General features: G+C 37.4%; 1 protein-coding gene across 1 annotated transcript in view; it reads left to right on the top strand.

Moving 5' to 3' along the window:
• Positions 1–878: 878 nt before the first annotated feature.
• LOC140155540 (AP-2 complex subunit alpha-2-like) overlaps positions 879–25,651 on the top strand; it is a 66,499-nt gene continuing 41,726 nt past the window's right edge. Inside the window, 3 exon segments of the mRNA XM_072178418.1 lie at positions 879–1,020; positions 9,703–9,832; positions 11,116–11,184. Coding sequence (XP_072034519.1) covers positions 9,769–9,832; positions 11,116–11,184 — 133 coding nt within the window. The 5' untranslated portion in view covers positions 879–1,020; positions 9,703–9,768.

Genomic DNA, 25,651 nt, shown 5'->3' on the forward strand with positions numbered 1-25,651 from the left:
TCAAATTTTTGATATAACAGTCCTCGAAGTAAATTATATAAATCTAATGATATATTCTTAAAGTGTATGTAGCAGGGAGGAAAAGCCGACGGTCAATTGAAAATGTTGACCTTTCGTATTGAAGATATGGATTTTTCCCCAAAAGACCTAATTTTTTTGGGTGTTTTGGGAAAAAATCCATATCTTCAATACGAAAGGTCAAAATTTTCAATTGATCGTCGGCTTTTCATCCCACCTACATACACTTTAAGTATAAATCATCAGATTTATAAAGTTTACTTCAAGTACTGTTAAATATCAAAATATCAATTTTAATGATTTGCCATAAAATGTGTATTAAATTGCGAATTTCAAAAATCAAAATTATTTGATATCAGAATGACATTCTTCGTATTCAGAATGCAATTCGATATGTCTGATGTCAAGTGATGTGCTCTAATGTCCCAAAATAAATACTGTCCAAACGTTCATACCCCAGCCCTTAACTGCTGATGTTTTTTTATCTTTCAATATCTTAACTGCTGATGTTGATGAAGCAGTTAGCTTATTGCTGATCTTGGTGAAGTAGCTTTGGTGCACTGTTGATAGCAGGTGGCCTGGTTGATAGTGTAATCAGATTTCACTTTTATAATCAATTCAGGGAAGATTTTGACTGCGTTTCCAAGGCTGCCGTTTTCAAGCATTTCGCATTGAATTTTAAAATCTTTGGCAGCTTTGAGACATAATTTTTGGCCCTCTTTCTAAGAGAATAATTCTTCTCCCCAAATTTAACAGAATGAAGTTTTGCAGTTTTCACCAATTGGGTTACAATTTTGCTTGAAATAGCGCCATCTGTTGTTTACAAGTTTGACATCACATGACACGTGGGCCTCGCTCTCATCGCTCCGCCCTTGCAAATGGCGGCCATCTTCAGGCCTCTGAGTGTGTATTAGTGTCGAACATTCGAAAGGATATTTCTTACAACTTCAAGAGTTTTTACCAATTTAACCGTTACACCTAAGTAGACCAGAGTTTAGTCTAGTAAGTCTATAATGTTTTAAGTAAATTAATGCTAACGTTCCTGCAGGAGCGTAGGTTTTTTGCGTCGATGGCAGGCCACGGGTGTCCACTTCCCTATTCATTTCGCTGTACGGATGTGTATTGGCAATGGCATGTACACCGGTAGATCACGCCCACTATTCCAGTACAACAGGCCCAATTAGTAAAATAAAGGCTATAAAGTACCCCGATATTTTATGAATTTTGTCCTTGTGTAAATGAAAGTGATTTATTTTGTTCATTGTGTTCTGTGGCAGTGTTGTATTTTTCTTGAGGTTAAAGTTTGTGCTTGTGGTGGAAAGGGAATTGGGAAAACCGGGAATTGAACATCGTCATCGATCGATCGTGATCACATCGAACATTCAATCAATGGAATGAATCATGAGTGACATTGTGTTGAATGAGTCCCAATTTCATTATTTTTAATACGCGTCACAACACACGCATGTATGCAACACGACGTCAGCTCTCGATATTAAACAAACATGACACGATGAGGGGCAGGGTTCGAATTCGGCTGTATCGCATAGCAGTTTGCTCCTTATTTTGAAGTAATTGCTACCCAATTTTGCATTTGTATAGCACTTTTTATAGTGCTTTAGTATATGGAAGTATCCAGATTATGATGCCAAAACTGCTACACGCAATTTTTTTAACTAATTGAACCCTTAACCTAGATCTGCGGAACTCAGTCCTCAATGATAGTCAGTCATTTATCTTTTGGGACTGAGTTGTTATTATAGTGATGTCACACACAACAGAAATTAAATATTACTAGTGCTAGACATATCAAGTTACCCCTCATTTTGAAGCTCATGATGTTGCGGACATAATGAAGTAACTTTTAAAATTAATGCTGCGTATGCTAATTAGCGCTAATTAAATATTAAAAGTTAACGAATGTGTCTGTCGAATGAAGTATTTTACAAATTTTATAAAAATTAAAATCAAATTGTATTTTTTAGCTAAGTTTGTTTAATGTTTACATGAAATAACCCTAAATAAAGATGTTTAAGGTATTAATCTTGATTAAATATGCTAATTAATTGCTAATTAAGCGAATTCACTATATATGCAATTTTTGTACTGGGAAATTCCCTTATTCAGGGGTAGAAATAAGGGACCATTTCCTGATAGCCATCCGGGCTATCTAGCCATTTTTTCTGATAGCCCTGAAGGAAATTCAATAGCCCTGAAAAAGACATTGTTTTCGCACAATTCAAACCAATCGTTTGTTCAAATATTCAGTTATTAGTGAGTAACCCTTACCCTCCATAATGTAATCAGGGGTAGCACTAGGCTTTAAAACCAGGGGTTCTCAGAACCCCTGAACCCCCTGAAAATGTTAAAAATATGCGCTCAAATCCTAAAATGAAGGGTTCTTAATCTTGAATGTGTCAAGTATTGAATGTACCGTTTTAATTAATTGGTATCAGATTTTGTGATTTTGGTTACAATGATGTGTTACCGGTATAGATTCATGGTATAAATAGTTAAAGCCCGGCAAAAAATGTGATCTCGCTTTTCACGCCACGATTCGCCTGTAACCAACTAACTATCTCACTTTTTAAGAAAGTTCCCAAGCAGTTTACTTACTATAAATGTGTTGCTTTATGCCATAAAAGTTCGCCGAATTCCACAAAATGCAGTAAACTTCGGCAAAGTGCAGAATTCAACACCATTGACACCACATGGAACCCATGCATTTCTCAATAAAAAATGACATTTCATTGCAAATGAGTTCAAGTTTAGGCCAAATATTATGATATTTATTGAATTACCGGAGTATGATGACTATAAAACATAATTCAAGGGTAACTTTTTGTCATTTTTTTCTTCTACGACCGATCATTGTGTCGTATTCACCGATGGCATACCTCTACACACCACCCACAAAGCATTTCTTTCCGATCCCTAGAATTAGAAAATTTTCCAACTCATGTACGTGTCATCATTCAGCACTGCAATAACTTAGCAGCAGTGGTTCTAGACAATATCGCAATCTGTGTAATTATGCCGGCGGAGTGTATTTTATTTCTATTTTTAAATTATGTTACAATGCTACGGTGACTTCACTTCAACAAATGTTGTTACATTGCATTTTATGTTACATAATTTCTGGACAGGCCGTAAATATTAGAGATCGAAGCTTTTATTTTTCTTTCACATGTTTTCATTTTTCTGCGCGCATGAAAACCCCTGTAGCCCGACGGGCTACATGGAGATAAAACCCAATAGCCCGACAGAAAACCTAATAGCCATGGCTATCGGGCTATCGCTTATTTCGACCCCTGCTTATTTGTTCGTTATTTTATGATTTTAAAAATAATTATCTAGTCTTCTAGAAGAAGAAAACTATTTATTTAATGTAATTATAAAATTAATAAATGATTTAAAATTGAAATATTTCATTAATGCTATCTTTATCTTATAATTAGCATACAAGGTGTGTTTAAGTTCATAGGCTATGTCTACACCATACTTTATCCATAGAGCACTGTGTAAAATCTGTAAAAAGCGTTCAAAATGCTCTCAACCTGCCCACATTATCCCTACTTGCGGCAAAATGCGTAATGCCCTAGCCCCATGTGTTTGATATCATTGCAAAGAGGACCTTCCAATATGTCTAAAAATCACAATCATCAAAGATCATCAGGGGGGTTAAGCTTAAAAAATGGCTCACAAAGTCAAAAATAAGTAAAAATTACACTAAAAATGGCACAATTTCAAGCCATTTGGCTAATTTTAAAGCTTTTTTCACCATTTTTTTTGTCATTTTGGGGAATATATTGCTTACGATAACGTTTCTAGATTATTTCCGATGCTTTACCCCCACAATGCAATGCGAGACCCGGAAATGTGCACAGGTCGCCATTTGTGGTAATTTCAACAATCGCGATTTTCAAACCACTAAATCCACAATTTATTTATGGAACTTTTCCAAGCTTTTATTCAAAATTTGAATTAATATTTAGTTAAAACATACTTTTAACTACACTAGCATTAAATTCTAGCAAAATATTTCAAGTATTAATGGAACTAGGGCAATTCTCCGAGAGCAAGTTTTTACATGTTACAGAATAGCAGCACCGATTTACGTGTGCTGTGTGTCATCGCTATTATATCTTCCGAGGTGCAATTTCAGACAATAGCTGGGGATTAGTGGGGCAGAGGTTATCTATTGAATCCTTTCATGACCACTGAAGCATAGTCAAGTCTGCCAAGGACACTCGGCACAAATTGAAAGACCATGTGAACTCTCGACAAAAGAATGCATGCATGTCAGGTCATCGACACCAATTTGGTGTTTGTTATGACACCAGTTTGGTGTTTGTTATGCACCTCGAAATATGTACCTTAAAGTCTGTGTCTACCCTTAACCCTGCCGAGGCGAGGGGTTGAATAAATTCAATAAATTTTAATTTTTCTACAACTCCAAAAATTTAAAACTCTGGCCATAACCGTTTTCACTAGGGGCCATCATGCAGGAAATGCTTTAAGAATGAATAGATGAACCAGCATGCAGTAGCGTCTAGCGAGTAGTCGGTACCCGCGCGTAAAGGTACAAAAAGTTGAATCAAAACTGAAGCACTTCACTGTGCTTGAGTTGAATGAACCAATACATGAATTACAGAATACAGGTGATATTTCTTTTTTTAGATCACCAGAGCAGAGGCCGAGCTGTATAGCGAGGGTGGGCTAAGACAAAAAAATTGCCATACAAATGTTTGTATTGCCAAATCGCCATACAAATGTGTGTGGTTGCTGAGGTCAAGTAAAAAAAAAATAACATGTATGCATATCATCCGGACTTTTTCAAAAATCGGTGAGGGTTAGGGTTATTATTTGTTATGCAATTTTTTTTACCATTGTTTGCAAAGTCTTAGTCGACACATGATGAAAACAGAGAGGCCCCAAATATTTTTGTTATTTTACTTGGCCATACTACTCGCAGTGGGATTTGACCCCCACCACCCTTTTTATTTTACTCCCACCCTTTTTACTGAGGCACCCTTTATACTGAAAATTCCTGACCCCCACGCTTTTAACTGAGGCACCCTTTATACTGAAAATTCCTGACCCCACCACTTTTTGTATCCATTGATGAAGTCACACGCAATTCGAAGTAAATCAAGTATGCCGAATTCTGCACCAATTTCACACATGCAAGTCCGATGTTTTTCTCTCCATGAAGTTGATACATTATGTGAACAATGCAAATTTTATGTGAAAAGCTACTACTGTACTGTACAATAAACATTTTAATGTATAACTGTACTTTCTTGGCGTCCAAATGTTGTTCTTGTCATGAACAAGGGTAGCGCTAGAACTAAACACTCCAGTGTCCGCAGGGACCCCCGAACTTGCAGAAAATTAAAAAGTAGGGGGTCCGGAGTGGAGTTTGGTGAGTCCGAGTTGCACAAATGCAGCATAAATAGTATGTCTGCAATAGCGCAAGATTGAAAAACTGGGGGTCTCCATGACCCCTGCACTTGCAGAAAATTTAAAAACAGGGGGTCCAAACTCTATTTGGGTGGGTCTGGGACCCCAAAAAGCAACCTAGCGCTACCCCAGGTCATGAACTGATTCGTATCTCGCGTGCGCTGTGTTCAGTGACTTATATCCTACCCTTCTTCGCTTATGCATGATTAATGACGTCACTCATACGTATGATCGATGTAAAGAATTAACTACCACACATCCTAACACGTCATGGAAAAATCGGACATTTGCATATCACGAAAGGGCTTCCGGGGAGGATATTGCACTGGTCTGGACTCACGTAAACAGGCGCTGCCTGCAGGTTAAACCTCCACGCTTTTACCAATTTTCAGAATTTTGAACCGGCACGCATTAAAAAGCGTGGACTGCCGAGTATGTTGGCCTTATAAAAACCCACCTGAGAACACACAATCATTGGGTCATTTTTTCAGCTGGATTTATACTGGATTGATTTTGCAGAAAAGCGAATCGTACGCATGATCATAGGCAAAATATATAATTCTCGATCATGAGAGCCAACTTGCATTTGGGTACGCTCAGATATTTGTGTCACCGTCGAGCGAACACACCCTTACGGTGCAAGCACATCTTTTTAGAATTTACCAATCACGGACGGTCTTCAGTCGCGTGACCGAAGCAAGCAAAAAAAGCAAGCATGGCTTGAAAAATTAGGGAATTTGGGAAGCTCATTCCCAGGAAATGTTGATGTCTGGATGGAAATTCTAGTTTTTGGGGGGAAATTGTGTCTTTTTTTGTACATGTAATAAATTGTGGGAAGTTTAGCTTGCTTCCTGGAAAATGAAACAGGTTGAAATAAGCAGGCACCAGGAGCAAATTTGCTCTTGTAGGCTCAGGCCCAGGCTTCCCGTTAGTGTGCGTCAAATTGCGTCCAGACGCGTATTTTACAAATTTGGACGCAAGTTCACATGGCTAATCAAGTATTTTGCGTCCATGTCACTTGCATGTGGACGCAGACAAAACTTCGAAGTTTAACCATTAATTGATGATAAAAATAAGAAATTTTTATTCTTTTATATTTTTAAGATAATAAAAGCCCCAAAATTTTGACCCACCTGCTAAGAATTGAAGTAAATTCTGCAATATTTGTAACTGCAAAGTGCAACGTCAGGAAATTGTGCACTTTTTGCATGCTTTCCGTAACAATCGCTGTTTGATGGTGAAGCCCCGATTGATTTGTTTACAAGCAAGCATGCTGGACTGACGATGTGCCACTAACGTGCGGTTGATGTTTATTTATTTATTTATCACAACCTGACAATATACTGTTTTTAATGTTTTAAGTTTATTTTCTCATAAATAATCTATGTTTCCTTTATTAGTATTATTGTTACGATGAATTAAAAGCAATTTTAAAGACAAAATCCAAATGATAACCTTTCTTTGTATTATTTGTGACAGCGCATGTTTTAGCTTTAAAGCATCAACGACACGTTAATTTAAAAAAAGAAATGCGGAAGTAAAAGTACGAAAATTTGCTAAAGATTGACAGACTTTGTGCATGTTTTTGCAGCTGTTTCTGACCACGTTTCGGACCAAAACTGACACAGAAATGAGATAAATTATCATAGCGAATGGAGATGAAATATCACGGCGAAAATGCACTTTTATTTTATTTTAACAATCAACATTTGATGAGGTGTAGACCCGGGGTACGTGTGTATCGTGAATTTCAGATGGACGCACAAAAAATCTTTCTGGACGCAAGTTTTTGCAACCTTGTCAGCAAACTTGCGTCACTACGGACGCACATTTAAACAACCTTAACGGGAACCCTGCTCAGGCCTTCATTTTTGAAACTTGCAGGAGCTCTTGCTGAACATTTTCCTCAGGACTGTTGTTGATAAATAAATTAAGAGATTTCATACTTCTAGTCCAATAAAACAGTACTCACTGTGGACGTTTCGAAGGTTAGACTCCTTTTTCGAAATGTCCACAGTGAGTATTGTTTTATTGGACTAGAAGTATGAAATCTCTTCATTTATTTGCAGGAGCTCTGTTTTCACACTCCTGAGTTTACTAAGGTGCTCAACAAGGAGCTCAATCTTTTAATATCTGTAAAACATAGGGATTCAAGTAGTGAGGAGCTTAGCAAATCATACTCCTGAAATGTTGTTAAGGAGAGCTGTAGGAGCTCCAGTGCAATCAAGCTCCTCAAAAATGAAGGTCTGTAGGCTTGGAAAGCCAACAATTGCTTTTGGTCCTTGTAAAATTCACATGAACTGGGAGCAATATTCTAAAACAAATTGCTCCTGGGTCCAGTTTTGCACTTGATGCAGTCATCAGTGTTCGATTTACCACCTGATGAATAGTTTCACAGCACAAACTTATTTTATACATGTATGTTTAAATTGTGTGCAAGTTACTTTAACTTTGTGTAGCTAGATTTTCTATGTTACCGCACAAATGCAAGTAACTTTTTTCTGGTAAATCGAGCACTAGATGCAACAGTAGTGCTGGGATGCTGTATTGTGTGTGCAGAAAAGGATTAACTATTCGCTGTCGTAGTGCACGTTAGTAACAAGCCTGGGCTCATACACCTGTTCCGAATTTTGATATGCCATAGGCCTTGTGTTGTGATCATTTTGATCAGTGGTTCGTAACAAAGAAAGCCAGTTGACCTAGCAACGTTCATATTCTAACGTGCACTACGACAGCGAATACTACCGGTATTTGAAAATAGTTCCTGTTTTTTCGGGAAACTGGTTCTTGTAAAATCCCAGTGAACCAGGAGCAATGTTTAAAAACAAATTGCTCTTGGTTCAAGTCTGCTTTCTTCTGTAGCTGTAGCATGTGTGTTTATCGTAGAACCACTGGCGTTTCGAGTGTTTGAACTTGGTCAAGAATTGTTAATTTACCTGTAGTGCACTTTCTTTTATCGACTCAACCAAAAAGAATTTCCGGATGATTTTCCAGTCTTTTACAAACCAACATGTCCACCCTTGTTGCACAGTGCAATAAAGAAGCAACGTTAAATTAATTAAGCAATAATTGGGATTATAATAGCCCATTGTGCCATCTACATAGGCAGTAGCGTGCGCAAAGGGGGGGGCAGAGGGGCCATGGCCCCCCACTTTTTTTGGTCATTCGGGGATTCAGGGAAAAAACGTTTAAAACATCAAAATTTGCTCCTAATCAGACTTCATTCAGGGGAACTGAACAACCTGGCCCTCCACTTTCAATGTGCTGCGCACGCCACTGTTTATAGTGTCATTGGGAATGAGTAAATCATGCCAGGCCTTGACAGAAACCCTTCGCTATCCACTTTATTAAGTGGTAGGACGTGTAGACACCAGCATACGGAAAGCAATTGATCACAAAAAAGAATTTGTGTGTAAGCGCTCTGTGTACATTCAGATGAGCGGTGTCGCCAGGTCTGAACACTGTACTGGCGTCATCTGAAATGAAGTACGGTAGTAGGCCTACACTTTGACAAGAGGGCACAGGCACAGAATATTCCAGTCTATGTGTTTATCTATGGAGCTTAGTATTGTCACATACATGTACCACATGGTTGCTTTGTGGATTATATCACAAATACAGGGTTTATCAAAATGATTGTTTTCTGACCTCGCTTGTCTGGTTTTCGGTATTTTTCAAATTTGCCATTGGATTAACTTCAATTAATAAATAACCAGACTTTGTAATTGTCCATCAAAGTCTGGTCATTTTAAGTGGATGCAATTTTGAGTTTGGGAGAGGCAGTCATTTCAAAAACACCAGAAAACAGACAGAGAACCAGCATTTTGACACAGCCTGTGTACACAAATATGTCGCAGAAATACACCCAAAATGTCTTAAAGAGGAAGCCCCGCCAGAGCAGTTTTTCTGGGGTGAACCAAACTTGCCTGGTTATCAAATTAATCGGTGAAAAGGTTATTTTCTGAATTTGACAGGTGCTAATTGATGCAATACAATTAAAACATCAATTAGCACCTGTCAAATTCAGAGATACCTTGTCACTGATTAATTGGATAACCAGGCAGGTTTGGTACACCCCAGAAGAACTGCTCTCTGGGCTTCTCTTTAAAGAATACGCCCCTTGAATACAACCAAATGTCATGTCTCCCAAAAACTGTCTCCAATTCACCAAATTCTGTTTCTGATTAATTTGGTTATCTTTTTCCTTTATGTATATTCCAGATCATATAGCTTGTTTAGTACCGTGGATCTGTATTGAAGGCTGCACGGTAGCTGGGCATAATCATCATGCCGACCGTCAAAGGGGATGGGATGCGCGGCTTGGCCGTTTTCATCTCGGATATACGTAATTGTAAGTATACCATACAAGTGTAAATTATTGAAATGAATTGTGTATATGGCTTTCGAATCTCCCTAGTGGTATTTAATTTTAAAAGTATACATGCCTTGTATTTTGAGTGAATTATTAACTTTTACAAGATTATGCCAAGACGCTAGGGTAGTCGTAGGGCGTAGGCGCTATTTAGCGATAATCGTAACTTAAGACTTTAGATGACTTAGTGATAGTCGACTGTTAACAACTATTGTGTCCTTCAAGTCGAGATACTTAAAAGATGATGTCGTTCAACCCTGACTTCAGCGGCCAAAAGAGATATATATAATATATAATATATCCATCATGTTTTTACATGTGGTAAATAGCATAAATTCATTCAAATCAAGGTACATGAATTTAAAATTTTTAATTCTTAATTTTACATAACCGACCGGATTGTGGTTCATTTAAACGGATAGACAAATAACCGCAAATTTACATCACTATACATGAGCGAATGTGTCCATACTACATACTACATACCACAGGCAATCATACACACATGGAGATTTTGCGATATGAAAATTGGTGTACGATTAAGGGATCTAAAATGAGCGTTTATTGCGTTTCGACAGTATTTTTGTGGGACATGAGAGCACCTCAGACCTATCGAATTGCATTCTGAATCTGAAGCATGTCTTTCTGATATAAAATAATTTTCATTTTTTGAAAATCACAATATAATACAAATTTTATGACAAATTATAAAAATTTGATATTTTTCAAATTTTGATATATATAACAGTCCTCGAAGTAAATTATATAAATCTAATGATATATTCTTAAAGTGTATGTAGCAGGGAGGAAAAGCCGACGGTCAATTGAAAATTTTGACCTTTCATATTGAAGATATGGATTTTTTTCCCAAAAAGACCTAATTTTTTTTTTGTGTTTTGGGAAAAAAAATCCATATCTTCAATACGAAAGGGCAACATTTTCAATTGATCGTCGGCTTTTCATCCCAGCTACATACACTTTAAGTATAAATCATCAGATTTATAAAGTTTACTTCAAGTACTGTAAAATATCAAAAATATCAATTTTTAATGATTTGCCATAAAATGTGTATTAAATTGCGAATTTCAAAAAATCAAAATTATATGATATCAGAATGACTTTCTTCGTATTCAGAATGCAATTCGATATGTCTGATGTGCTCTAATGTCCCAAAATAAATACTGTCCAAACGTTCATACCCCACCCCTTAAGAACAAGTAAATCATAGTAACTCATAATCTCTAATTATCTCTCTGGTGCAGGTAAAAGCAAAGAAGCTGAGGTGAAGAGGATAAACAAGGAATTGGCCAATATTCGTTCTAAATTCAAAGGTAAGGACAGAGGAATATATATTAACCCCATGAGAACTACCTGCCTATTGGCCAAAAAGAAGTTTCATGATCAATTTGACCAATCGGCAACATTGTTAAAATAATTTCACCACTCAAAAAAATTGGGGTGAATTATTTACAAAGCTCCATTCTGATTGGTGATTAAAGTGAAGATATCATGTAATTGACCAATCAGAGACAATGTTAGATCGGCAGGTAGTGCTCAGGGGTTAACTATTTGGTGGGATAGCAATGTTTGCACAGTACATATTTTTTGTGGGACATGCAAGCACATCAGACACAACAAATTGCATTCTGATGAAGAATGTCCTTCTGATATCAAATCATTTTGATTTAAAAAAAAAATTTGTGATATAATACAAATTTGATGGCACCAGCAAATTATTAAAAATGGATATTTCAACATTTAGCAGGAATTCCTCAAAGTAAAATTTAATGATACTTATATCGTATGTAGCTGGGAAGAAAAGCTGACAATCACTTGAAAATGTTTACCTTTCATATTGAAGATATTCATTTTCCCCAAAAGACCTACAAATTTCAGGTCTGTTGAAAAAAATGTATATCTTCAATACGAATGGCCAACAGAGACAGAGAATACACAGTTTCAGAATGACAATGATGTTATTCTAAGGGTCATTATGGTTCATTGTGAAAGGGAAGTCATTGAAAACAAATGACTTCGCCACAAACGGAAGTGTTAATGGTGCAGACAGACACTTGTTACAGCTTGGAAAACTGTGACCAGTAGCTATCATTGGTACCTGTATACTAGTCATTGTATTTATTTGGAATCTGGGCAGGATATTTGGCAGTATTATTTTTTTTGCGTGCAAATTTTGCAGACTATCTGAGCAGTTTTGTACGAGGACATTCCAATTGCGGAGTCAATGCAAACAAGGCTGTCTGGAATAGCTGCCCTAAAGACACTTGACAATTTGTGCTTTCTATATAGTGCACATGACTCCTGGCAGCTATTGCATGATGAGGTGTTATAATCTATGCCTTATCTGCAATAGCTGCCCTATGGACATTTGACATGGGGCAGCTATTTTATATTGTATACCTGTGACACCTGACAGTTACTGCAGTCAGGGCCTTCTTGCATAACCTGCAGTATGAGTAGTACACATGTAATCCTACAGGTGCCTTTTATAGTTTGTTCTGAAACCGGTAATATGATTTGGTTTTTATCAGTGTACCCATCAATGAAGTCCCAAAGTTCTTCGCTTGCGTGAATTCATGTAAACGTGTGCCAGTCATGCATTATGCAACTAGCGCAAGTGCGGCGTCAAACTGTGTGCACATCATATATCAATACCGGTGCACAATATCATTATAATATTTTTCGCCAATTATAAGCCAAACAAACTATAAATTTGCAGTGTTGAAATTCACCAGGAAAAGCATGAAAATAAGAACATTGCGAACAATTCTGGCTGTAATATTTGAGGAAGGAAATGGCATCATTGGAAGTGTTCCTCATTCAAAGTGGACTGGCATGGTACTACATGTATATTGCTAGCCTTGGCCCTGATTAGACCATGAAATACAAGTCATGTGAAGTGACATGGGCAAGACTTGAGGATACCTGCCGCCACACCAAGTCACTAAGAGGTTAAGCAGGGGTGGGAGAGTCAAGATAACTGCAAAATTCACTCTCCTGAAATGGTTTCATTAAAAAAATCTGGAGATTATGTTTATGTGGGGGTGAGTGTGTGACTGTGTGTGGGTGCGTCAATTTTCAACTATAAACTTGGATTTTGTAGGAATTTATTAAGCTCATAAAATGTGGACACAGGCCAAATACTGTGGACCAAGAGGTACTATGCCTTTAGAATAAGAAAGAACTTGGCGTATATTTAGGTCCTTCCATTTCAGAAATGAAATGTCAACATTTTGTCCTCCTTTGCCTGTGTAAGATCCAAGGGGCCATGGGTGTACATGTAGGTCAATACATGTGGGGGGGGTGAGCGTAAGTGTTTGCCAGCAAACGTGGACGTTAATAATACGAAACAGTTTGACATTCCATCCGTGGACGTTAACTGCAATGGGGGACCATTCCCATTTAGCTGACATGCAATTAATTGCAAGCAGCCTAAAAATGCATAATTTGAGAGTGTGTTGTTGATAGAAAGTTCAGTTCTTTCATAAAAGGTTAAAATTTGTATATTTTGTCTACAACGTGTCAACGTCCCCAATTAGGTGCAGAAAATCAGATAAAAACATGTCTTCATCCAGTATAGAATCTGTGGTTGCTGGCAAAAACATGTAGGGGTGTGTGGCTGTGTGCTGTGCGCCGCGCATAGTGTGTATGTGTTTGCCGGCAAATGCGGACATTTTTATGAAACTTTACATTCCAGCTGTAGATGTTACTGCAAGCAGGGACCGTCCCCTTTAAACTGAGATGGGCAACTAACTGAAAACAGCATAATAATGCAGAGTGTATTCATGTTGTTGATATTTAAATTGATGGGGTGATTACCCCTAACCCTCCTGATAGCCTGTTCCCAAGATCCAAGTCAAATCTGCGATATGGGATAATCATGTTTGGGGGGGGGTGTAAAATATAATTTCAAACTTGCAATTAGGACTAATAAATATATCAAGTGAAATTAAAATTTATATCCAAATCCAACAATATAATTTCCATCTTGTGACTGCACAGTCTTGTGTAACTGCCCTATTCATCAGCATGCTCAGAGAAGGTACCTTATACTTCCCACAATGCATTTCTTCCCTGTACTGATTTGCTAATCAGTGCAACTTCGGTCGATAGTCATGGTTAAATATTAAGCAGGCACCCAGGCTTTTTTACCCCATGGTTGCCAAGTTTTGGCTCTTGGTGTGTCGAATAAAAAACACAACAAACTATCATGACCAGGAGCCAACTTTGGACCAGGAGCTCATTTTAGCTCCTGGTTCAGGCATAGTTTCTTTTATGTAATATAAGGCTTGTCGATAGTGAGAAGAAATGCCTCAATTGCAAGATTTAGATGACCTCTGTTTATTGATGCATTTTTTGTCACCGTTATCGACCCATGTTGCACTAAATAGCAAATCACTACAAAGAAGAAATGCATCGTGGGAAGTGTAAGACATCTTCTCTGAGCATAACATCAAAACAGAGGCACTTGAAATGTCCACAGCTCTTACATGTGATACTTCAGACAATGCAATAATAGCATGTTTGTTTGTCGCATAAACACTCACACCCTCTTCATATTGAAACACCAATTGAACATTAGCTGTACTAGTAGTAGTAAAGTAATTCATTAATGAATGTGTCGGAACAGATTTTTCGAAATGCCGTGGAGCAGGGTCTCAGCTAGCCACCCGTCTGGCCGTCATTTCAGACGGGGAGCTTGCTCCTGGGACGGGCAAAATTAATGCCTTTGACAGATGATATATTTTAAATTTTATGTTTTGAGAAGCTAATTGACCTTTTAAGTACACCAAATTTGTAGGAGAAGGCCATATCAGCACATATTTGAACTGTTTGAACCCCCAATGGGCTATAGATGTCTGATACATGTTTTAAAGGTCAAATTAGGACAGGCAATTTTATTCATATGACGGGCAACCCTCAATTTCTAGCTAAGACCCTGCCGTGGAGGTCATGTTTAATTGCGTCGAGATGGAAGCAAATCTAATTAAAACGGCCAGGCTAATGGATCGGAGGCGGTGACTGACTTAATCCGGTGGATTTGTAGGAATCGTAGACTGCATATTTTTAACAAGATTTATTTTTGTGGTATTTTACTAAGAAATATTGTTAATAATGGCAATCAACAATTAGCATGAATTCTAAATCTCATTATTCACAATTATTGATAAGGCCAGAGTTAGGTGTGATGATGAGATTATGATTTTAATTAAATAATTAGTACACTGTTGTTGTGGCGTATGCATGAGTTGAGACAATCAGTGAGGAAGATTTTTTGTGGATCTGAATTTTAATTTTAAAATTATTTTGAAGTTGAAGATATTGGATAATTAGAACTGCTATGATTACAATCACTAGTGAATCATGAATGTATCCATACAGTGGAGAAATCATTTGTATTTATACCTAGACCTTCATTTTTGAGGAGCTCAATTACACCAGAGCTCCTACAGCTCTCCTTACCAACATTTCAGGAGTATGATTTGCTGAGCTCCTCACTACTTGAACCGGGGGCACTCACATGTTAAGGTGGTACGGGTGTGTGTGGCGTTCAAGGGTCCCTTTTTCAGGCTCTCCGGCAGTTCCTTAAGCCCTAATTCATTTCTTTGAGCCTCAAACTCTGACAATTGTAGCTCTTTAAGCTCAAATTTGGAAAAAATTTGGAAATTTTTAGCTCAACAGCCTATAATTTGGCCCAAATTTCAGTTCTTCAAGCCCCTATTTTACCTGAAAATCAGTTCTCAGTTCCCAAAGTTTGGCGCTCCGAGCCGCACACCCCTACCAAAATTTAAGTTGAGTGCCTCCGCCCCCGGGCTTGAATCCCTATGTTTAAAGTACAAAAGTTTTTTTCCAGATTATGATGCATGAACAGTGGTTGTGGCTCTTCATAGAGCTATTTGATAATTGAATATATGAATACAAAAGCCACCTAAGTCCATACTTAAACCAAATTGAGTTAAGCATGGGAAAGTGTTCCTTTACATAGGCCTGTCATATGTATGAAAGAACAACTCAAATTCATCCTCTGTGTCTATTGAGCATGTGAAAAATAGCATGTATGAAAGAATCACCGAATTCCATGATTTGAGTCTTGTAATACATTGATTACAATCCAGTATGTATAAAAGTCCACTTGTAACACATTCATTGCTAGATAGTGACTTTTGAAAAAAAATGGGTTTAATAAAGGAAAGTGTGTGGTTTATATTACATGGCAGAATGCTTATCAACATTATACATACCTGTGCGCTTTTATTTTGTATTATCTTACTAGTGGTAATCTCATTCTAACATTGTTGTCTTTGTATATGATTCAAACAACCACCTAAGTCCAAAATTTAAAATGAACCCCACGAAGTCCCTGAAATGCTAATCGTAATACCTAATACAGGTTAATCCACTCATTTGCACGTAAAACTTACCATCTTGACCAGGTAAATCTAACTGAAGGAATTAAAATGATACACAGGTTTTTCTCTCAAAATCACTTCCCATGGACTTAGGTGGCTTTTGTATTCATGTATTCAATTGTGTGCTTGCTTGATACATTGATTTTTTTTGGAAAACAAAAGTGATATATTGTGATATATATTTAGATTAAAGGTTGCTATGGCAACAGTTTTTAAGTATATTTTGATAATAGTTGGTGTCTGGTGATGCAAATTTTATATGATACTTGTAACTTGGTAGTACTACCAATACCAAATGTCACACTTAATTATTTAACATTTGAGCATTTGATCAGAAAAAAAACCCAAAACCTTCCACTATTATATAGGGTTAGGGTATTTGAAAATGGTTGTTTTTCAGAACTTCAAACACAAAATATTTTCTTTTTAAAAAGGTTATTATTTTATGTTGAAATAAAAATTAAATATGTTATGTATAATTTCTTTTTTTTGGCGGCAGCTCAGATTTTGCACGAGGGCCATGAGGCATGTTTATTTCCCGGGAAGGAGTTTCCCCAATTTTCCGCTTTTTCAAGCCCAGGTAGACACTGACATTATGTAGAATTATCACTAATTTTTTACAGCTGAGCTATTTTCATAGCAAGAATCAAATTTTGACATTTACATGTATATCACAGAATAAGTTCCACTACAACAAAGGAAGAAAGAATGATGAATTGATGAGGCCAAAGATACTCTGGCCAAACACAGAAAATGAGTGATGCATGGATTGACGTGGATATGAAGAAAATGGCACGTGGACATCACTGATTCACTGTTGCAAAAAAAAAAAAAATTCCATGCCCTACATTAGGCACCGGAGTTTCGCGCGATCGTGCAAAAAGCGCAAAAAATCACGATTTTGGGGGTCCATCGCGATTTTGGTGGTCCATCGTGAATTTTGAGAATTTTGCCAAACACACTACTTTTCAATGTAAATTCACCAATATTCCATTTGATGCAGGCCCAGCGCCTGTTTACGTGAGTCCAGACCAGCACAATATCCTCCCCGGAAGCCCTTCCGTGATATGCAAATGTCCGATTTTTTCCATGACGTGTTACCATGTGTGGTAGTTAATTCTTTACATCGATCGTATGTATGAGTGACGTCATTAATCATATGCATAATTGATTGAGCGAAGAAGGGTAGGATAAGTCAAAGAGCGCACGCGAGATATACGAATAAGTTCATGACAAAAACAAAAAAAAAAAGAAAAAAAAGTACAGTTATGCATTAAAATGTTTATTGTACAGTACAGTAGTAGCTTTTCACATAAAATTTGCATTGTTCACAAAATGTATCAACTTCATGGAGAGAAAAACATCGGACTAGCACGTGTGAAATAGATGCAGAATTCGGCATACTTGATTTACTTTGAATTGCATGTGACTTCATCAATGGATACAAAAAGTGGTGGAAAACGCATTTTCGCGCTTTTTGATTTGTATTTTCGCGCATTTTCGCGCTTTTTGATTTGAATTTTCGCGCATTTTCGCGCTTAATAAAAAACCGGCCGTGCATTTTGCCGTTTTAAATCGTGCGAAACTCCGGTGCCTACCACTACATGCAGGGACTGCCTTTTGAGAGGAGTGATAGCAATCACTCCTCTACAGCTCTTCTTAAGTTGCATTTGCAAGAGCAAACAGCTCTTATAAAGTTCTTCTTGAAGAGACCAGAAGAGCATTCTACAGCTCTTTTCTAATTTTCAAAAGGCAGTCCCTGACATCATGTACAAATTGTACATGTAGTGACTACCCATCATTAGGCCTACACTAGGATCCACAACATGCTCATCAGAGGCACAGTTAACCCCAATACATTAATTTGTACATTCATTGAATGACCTTTAAAAATTTGGGTACGAAAACTACAAAAACTCATACTCTGCAATTTGAGGTCAAGTTTTGCACTATGATTGTTTAATTGATGTTATTGAACTATGCCATTGGAATGAGGCCATTGTGGTCCATAGTGTTAGCCTCAATCATAATGCCTGAATCAATATCTTCCTGTACATGCAGTATACTACAGTGAGACTGTTCCTTGGGCCTGATGGGGGTCAGGTGCATTATATTTATATCTGCATCAGTTGCTTTAAATACCAGTTCCACTTTCTGTAATATTTTAAGCAATTTACAGAAATTGTCTTCAGAAAATACCATGAATTTTACGTAGTAAAAAAGTTGTGTCTGTCATGATAGTGTCATCATCATCGATAAAAAATTATTAATAATTGATAAATTGTTACTAATTGATAAAAAATTGTTAATAATGTCAGATTGCTTGTTAAAATGGAAGTAAAGAATGCATTAAAATTATTTTTCCTACAGGGGGTAACATTCCTCGTAATTTACATATTGTAGGTCCTTTTCATATCTTGAAATGTCAAGAGGTATGACTCCCTGAGTGGTGTCAAATGAAAGAGAAAAAAGTACAGAATATTATAAAAATAATTTCCCCATCAGGGGTGACACCCCTCATAAGACTGGTCAAAATTTCCATTTTGGGTCTATATCTTGAAATCCCAAGAATGTATTGTATGACCCCCAGGTGACAGTGGTATACCATACCACAATACTGCCAAAGCCCCATGGTTCAGCTATGGTGTGGTAACCGGTCTAGTTTTTTAAAACACTTTTTCATGTCTTCATTTGTTGCCCACTTAAAAATCATGTATAAGAATATTATGATATAGGTTACGAATAGTGCTAAATATGACAACTAAACTCCTCAACGAAAGTTTGGAAAGTTTTTTCAAGCATCTGTATCTCCAATTATTTGTGACATATTCATATCGTGTTGCATATCATTGGATAGCTACAATACTCCCCTTTACAATGACACCCCATTTGAAACAACAACATTTTTCACGGCTGAGTACACGCCTTGTGAATGTAGTGGGGTCTCAAAATGAATTTGCCAAATTGACCATTATTCTGTGCTCAAACAAAGCTAACCACTAACCTCAATAGCGGTGGAAAAACCACAGGCAGCCACAATAGTCAGGCACCTTTTCCTCATGCTGCTCACCGACCTGGTTACACGTTACTGTGGGATGGAATTCCATTCTTCCACAAGGATTTGTCGCAGGTCATTCAATGTGGTTGCCTATGGGCTTCTTTGGCACGCACAGCACGATCAAGCTGGTCCCACAAGTGTTCAATCGGGTTGAGGTCTGGCCCCGGTCTGGCCTGATGGCAGGCCATTTTGACTCTACTCCCATATTCTGTAGGTAGTCGTTGACTACCGTGGCTATGTGGGGCGAGCGGTGTCATCTTGGAGGATTGCATTAGGTCCCAGATTGTGAAGTTATGGGATTGCAGCTTGCTGCACAGAATAATGGTCAATTTGGCAAATTCATTTTGAGACCCCACTACAATCACAAGGCATGTACTCAGCCGTGAAAATGTTATTGTTTCAAATGGGGTGTCAATGTAAAGGGAGTATTGTAGCTATCCAGTGATATGCAACACGATATGAATATGTCACAAATAATTGGAGATACAGATGCTTGAAAAAACTTTCCAAACTTTCGTTGAGGAGTTTATATTGTTTGTACAAATTATGACTCACTTTGAGTCAACTTTAGTAATGTTAATATGATGATTCAAATTCATTCATTGCATTGAACAATCTGTGGTTAGAAAATAATCAATGTGAATAAGGGACCTTGCTTACAAATTAATAGACCTCAGTGAGCACACAGGTTATGTGTATAATATGTAGTGGTTATTTTTGCGAGGGTTTTATTTTCACAAATTTTGCGATCATACATGTTAACAACACACAAATTGGACTTCTCAGTAGTCCACTTGCACATTGTGCCAGGGTTCGGTTTTTGCCGGCAAAAAACTGTTTTTAGTGGCAAAGTGGAAGTGGCAAAAACCTGTTTTTGTCTGGGTTAAACCGGCAAAAATGGCAAACATGGGCAAAAACTCATAATATAAATCAAATATTAAAAAGTAACACAGAAAGCCGAAACAGTAATTTTTAATGAATCATTCTTGAAACATATTTTTTGCCCCATGTCCTTTAAGGGGGTACTACACCCCTGGCCAATTTTGTGCCTATTTTTGCATATTTTAATCAAAAATTATGGCGCATTGGTGACAAGTACATTTTTGTAAGGTATGTATTATAGGGGCAAGGACTACAACTACTGCACTGAAAATTCAGCAACTCAAGGCAAGTTGTTATTGATTTATTGATCAAATATTGGTTTTCCCTCATTTTTGACTATAACCCCACAACTGTTGTCTGTGCTGAAATAAAATTTCCAGTGCAGTAGTTGTAGTCTTTGCCCCTATAATATACAATGTACATATATATCTTACTTGTGTGACCAATATGCTATAATTTTTGAGAAAAATGCAAAAATAGGCACAAAATTGGCGAGGGGTGTAGTACCCCCTTAATGATTTTGTTTTGAATTTGATATGACATATTTCAGTTAATTGAACTAGTGAGCAATGAAAACCCATGGTTTAAAAAGCATACATTTTCCGGAAATATCAACATGCATGAATTGAAAGTCTTCTGTATTGGAAATTGTGAAAAAAACCTGAATGGGAAAATAACTGCCCAGTAGTGAATTTGGAATGTACATTGTACCTGGTATGGATTTTGTCATTCTGTATTCTGGTTGTAGTAATTGTATTTCTGTTTTCTCCTTGGGGATATAATTTTCTTCGGAAGGGGGGGGGGGGGTCATGAATGAGTCAGGGACTGATGGGGTCCAGTTGGACTCCATAATCTGCAAAATTTGAAAACTATGGGGTCCCAGACAATTTTTTTTGTCTAAGACACAAATTCTGACATGGTTATTACATGTTAGTCTCAAATGACCTCGGGAACCCTGCCCCCAGTATATTCATGACCCCCTCGCCTCCCCCCATTCCAAAGAAAATGACAGCCCCCTTAATAGGCTTGTTAATGTTCAGACGGGCATAGAGTTAAGTTAGTGTGTTTTTTTGCTAAATAGTGAAATTTAACTTGCCAGTTATTGAGCATTATTGCATTGAGATAATTATTTTTTTTATCTCAAAAAAATTAGTGCTGTATTTTTCTGGAATGGGGAGAAGTACAAAGCAAATTATCACGAGGAAAAAAGCCACTTGGATGGAACATGTTGGTAAGGCCCCTCAACCATGTCAACATCAGATATTGACCAATGACAGTGCAAGTTGAAATGGCTTGGAGATATCAAAGGTGTGCGGTTAATTGATGGTCAATGATGCAGAAAACCAAGGAGTTCATCTTCATCATCATCTGGGATGCCGATTTATACCCTTGGGATTATTTTGATGAACTCTGTGAAACTGTCTTCTTTTACCACAATGTGTTATCAACCATGCCCTATGTAGACTGGATTTACAAGCCATTTTAAATTATTTATTCTGAATTATTGTGACCAGATCATAATGTCCTTGTTTCGTCCTAGCAACCTCTTTTTATGATATTTGTCAGTAGGTATTCAAGAAAAAAGCTTATTCCCATAATTTCAGTTGATTCCATTTTGCATTTGTGAGCTATGCATGATTATGTGTATAGGCCAGAATTGTTCTCAATTCACTCAAGTGATAGACAGGGGGGTCATAGGGTAATGGACATCATTGTTGTTTGGGACATCTGAAGAATTCTGAAGTACAGTCATTGACATTTTAAGCCCAGCTGTTCCTAGTAAACATGTTCTAAGTTTTGTTATAATATACAAAATGCAAAGTAACATGTAGGCCTATTTATTGCATTGGCCAATAGTCCATTGGAACATCCAGTTGTTGAGATAATTTGTTTATAAATCAGTACCTGATCTGATCCACAATGCATTGTGTACAATGTCTACCATCTGTTGACACTGCTGTGTGACCCCTACATTGCAGAGTGTAGGAGCTTGATAGTGTCATCCCTAGTCTACATTGTAGGCCCTCTTTCATATCTATCAGCCCATCTTTCTTTTTACTCAAATTTCTCCTCCTGAATCATACAAGGTTACACTCTCATCCCAAAACTTTGGGGGATAGTTGTGTTTTTGTAATGTCGATCACAAAAAAGCCAGCTACATTATAGGGGACCTACAAGGTAGGCTACGAAATGTACATCATCCCGGGCTTGTTTGCTTGACATTCACTTGCTGCACAGTTTAACTTCCACTAGGATCCACAACATGCTCATCTATCAGGGCACAGTTTATTGAACCCCAATACATTTGCACATTCATTGAATGACCTTTGACAATTTGGGTACAAAAACTCGTACTCTGCAACTTGAGGTCAAATTTTGTACTATGATTGTTTAATTGAGGTTATTGAACTACGCCATTGGGATGAGGCCATTGTGGTTCATAGTGTTTGCCATGAAATCTGGTTTTAACCAGGATTCACCTTTAACCACTGATGACACTCAGGGTGATCCAATCACTTCAAGTTGCCTGAAGGCAATAAAACCTCACCAAGTATTTGGGGCTGTGTATAATTAAATTTCAAAATGGCCTGCAAGAAAATGCTGGCCCCTTTCTGCATGCCAAAAAATTAGCCCCTGTCAGCCTGTCAACAAAACCTTAAATGGTTTTTAAAATGTAGTACATACTACATGTAGGCCCTATATTATTATAGATCTCTATGTGAGCGTAGCAAGCAGGAAATGTGCACCAAAAATATCTTGGTCACCCCCATTTTTTTGACTTGGACCCCTCCCCTTTTGAAAAAAAAAAAATGGCTTTGCTCCTCCCTTCTTTTGCTGGCGGTGGGACAGATAATTATTGCATAGCCCTTTAACACAAGTACATGATTGTACATACATGTAGGCCATTTTAAAAATATGTTTTACTAGCGACCTCAACTCAAGAGTTGCATAAAATTATGCAAAGTACTAGCATAAAATGATTAAACGAACATGTATCATGACCTTAACCATTTTGTTAACAGGCTCTGTATTGAAGTTACAGGGAAAAAGTTGTGAATTGGTCAAGATTTGATCAATGCAACCTGTCAGTTTATTCATGGGATGGTACTTTAATGACTTTGTTAAATTTGTAGACATACATGTGTGGAATGCATCACAAAATCATGTATCTTGTCATCCAAATCTCTGGGGTTGAGATGACATTTCACTAGGATCCACAACATGCTCATCTATCAGGGCACAGTTCTTTAACCCCAATATATTTGTATATTCATTGAATAACCTTTGAAAATTTGGGTACAAAACCTCATACTCTGCAACTTGAGGTCATACTTGCACTATGATTGTTTGAATTGAGGTTATTGAATTATGTCATTGGGATGGGGCCATTGTGGTCCATAGTGTTTGGTTTTACTGGCTTGGTTTACCGGTACAATAACCGAGCCTACGTCAGCGGCATTGAACGTGTTGAACAAAACCAAGGGCATCTTAAATTCCAGGAGTGCTCAGATTTCTGCATGCATTTTATACTTGTTTCACAATATTCAAAGGAAAAAATAGAAATGATTCAGCAAAATAATTTAAAGCATGCTAGAAAAGCAGGGATAAATGCCGCCACTAATCGCAGCAAGGTACAATGATGTGGGCACATGACAGTTGTTTCTAGATATGGTGACTATACATTGTAGCATTTAGTGAGCCTACTCAAACCCCTTGGCCTGCATAAATGCGCATACAACTCCTATATATATATATAATTAGCACTACTTTCGGGCTCTGTTGCTTACAATCCAAAGAGGTTGTGCTCTGTTGCTTTTATATACTATCCAGAGAGGTTGCGTCACGCTCGGTTGAACGCCTCGCCCTCATTTTCACTTTTTGGTACGGTACAAAATGCCCCGGACAAGATAATATGTGTGTGGTGCATCACAGTTTGTAAAGCAAGACGGGAGATGGACAGGAATGAAATGATTCTTGAAAATGCCAATCAATAGAAAAAATATCTCCTAATCCCTCAGAATGAGTAGCTGTCTAGGCAGGCCCTAAAGTAAGTCAAATATTCAGTGAACCCCTGTAAATGAAATGTTTGTAGTCTTAAAAAATAATACGAGAAATATGTATGTGTAACTAACAACAACAAAATGTAAATCACACTTCAATTCAAAATGTCAAGAGAGAAAGGTGACACTAAATCAGCAAAATGTAAAAGAAGGAGCATATGGCTATTCCAGTTAAAATCTATACACCTATGTTCAATCAAAGATCACCACATATATTCAAGGCTGCTCCTTAATCTCCAACACAGGGAGTGTAGCTTTCAATGGAGTCACTCATTTAGGTAACCCAATTTGAAGTTAACACTCCATGTGTGGGAGATTAAGGCTATGTCTTCCATATAAGGGGGTGTATGAATTTTAACTAGAATAGCTCGTAGATTATAATGGTGGGAGTTTGTGTGTCTGTATCTTAAAGGAATATTTTCTGATCCTAGCATCCTCTTTTATGACATTATTCGGTACATATCCATGAAAAAAGCTTATTCCCAAAATGTTGAGTTGCTATCGATTTTGCAAAATTTACGAGTTATGCATGATTTAATACACGTATGTGTATTACACTGCTCCATAGGCCACTGTTATTGAAATTTGATGATATTTTTGCAAAACGAATTAATCTACAAGAAATTTTTGGTACATAAAATATTATGCAGCCAGAGGTTTCCAGTGGGGTCAGTCCATGTCAAAACAGATTGAGTGTACACCCACCCTCTTGGATTTTGCTCTCCTTTGGCTCAGGGGTACCTTTCATGGATCCCTAGGCGAGGTCACAAGAAAAAAATTCAAATTCCATTTCGTTTGCGAATGGCGGGCAATCAAAGTTTGGCGACCTCGACCAAAATTGTGAATTTAAGGGGTCCAAATGACAAAGTGCTCTCTTTGAGGAGCACTTTCTTCTTAATTGAATCAGTTGTGATCCTCTTTTTGAATGTGGTCACTCACTGGCTGTGTCTGAAATACCTAATGCCAAAAAGATAGATTTGAATTTCGTTGGGATTTCAGAGGGGTCAAAATCAGCACTTCGTACTGTTCAATCAAATTATCTTGATTTTGAAGGACCCATGATAATGTCACAGTGCACTTATAGGTCCTAATTATGTTCAGAATGGATTAACCATATGCCAGTGTCTATGAGCAATTAAAAAAAAAGAGAAATTTCTAGACCCCTACAGAATTTTAGGCCACCCCTAAAGTGGTTCAGCCACAAATGGCACTTAAAGTCAGCAAATTTTACACCAGATATGAATTTCTAGTCTTTTGCATCTGAAAGAATGTTACTAGGAACATAAGATTTGTTTTGTATTTTTTGTGTTTTAGTATTAAGTTGACGCTTTCAAAAATAGTCATTTTTGCCTAACATACCATGCATACA

This window comes from Amphiura filiformis, chromosome 6 (assembly GCF_039555335.1).
Source record: "Amphiura filiformis chromosome 6, Afil_fr2py, whole genome shotgun sequence".
In the NCBI taxonomy this organism is placed as follows: Eukaryota; Metazoa; Echinodermata; class Ophiuroidea; order Amphilepidida; family Amphiuridae; genus Amphiura; species Amphiura filiformis.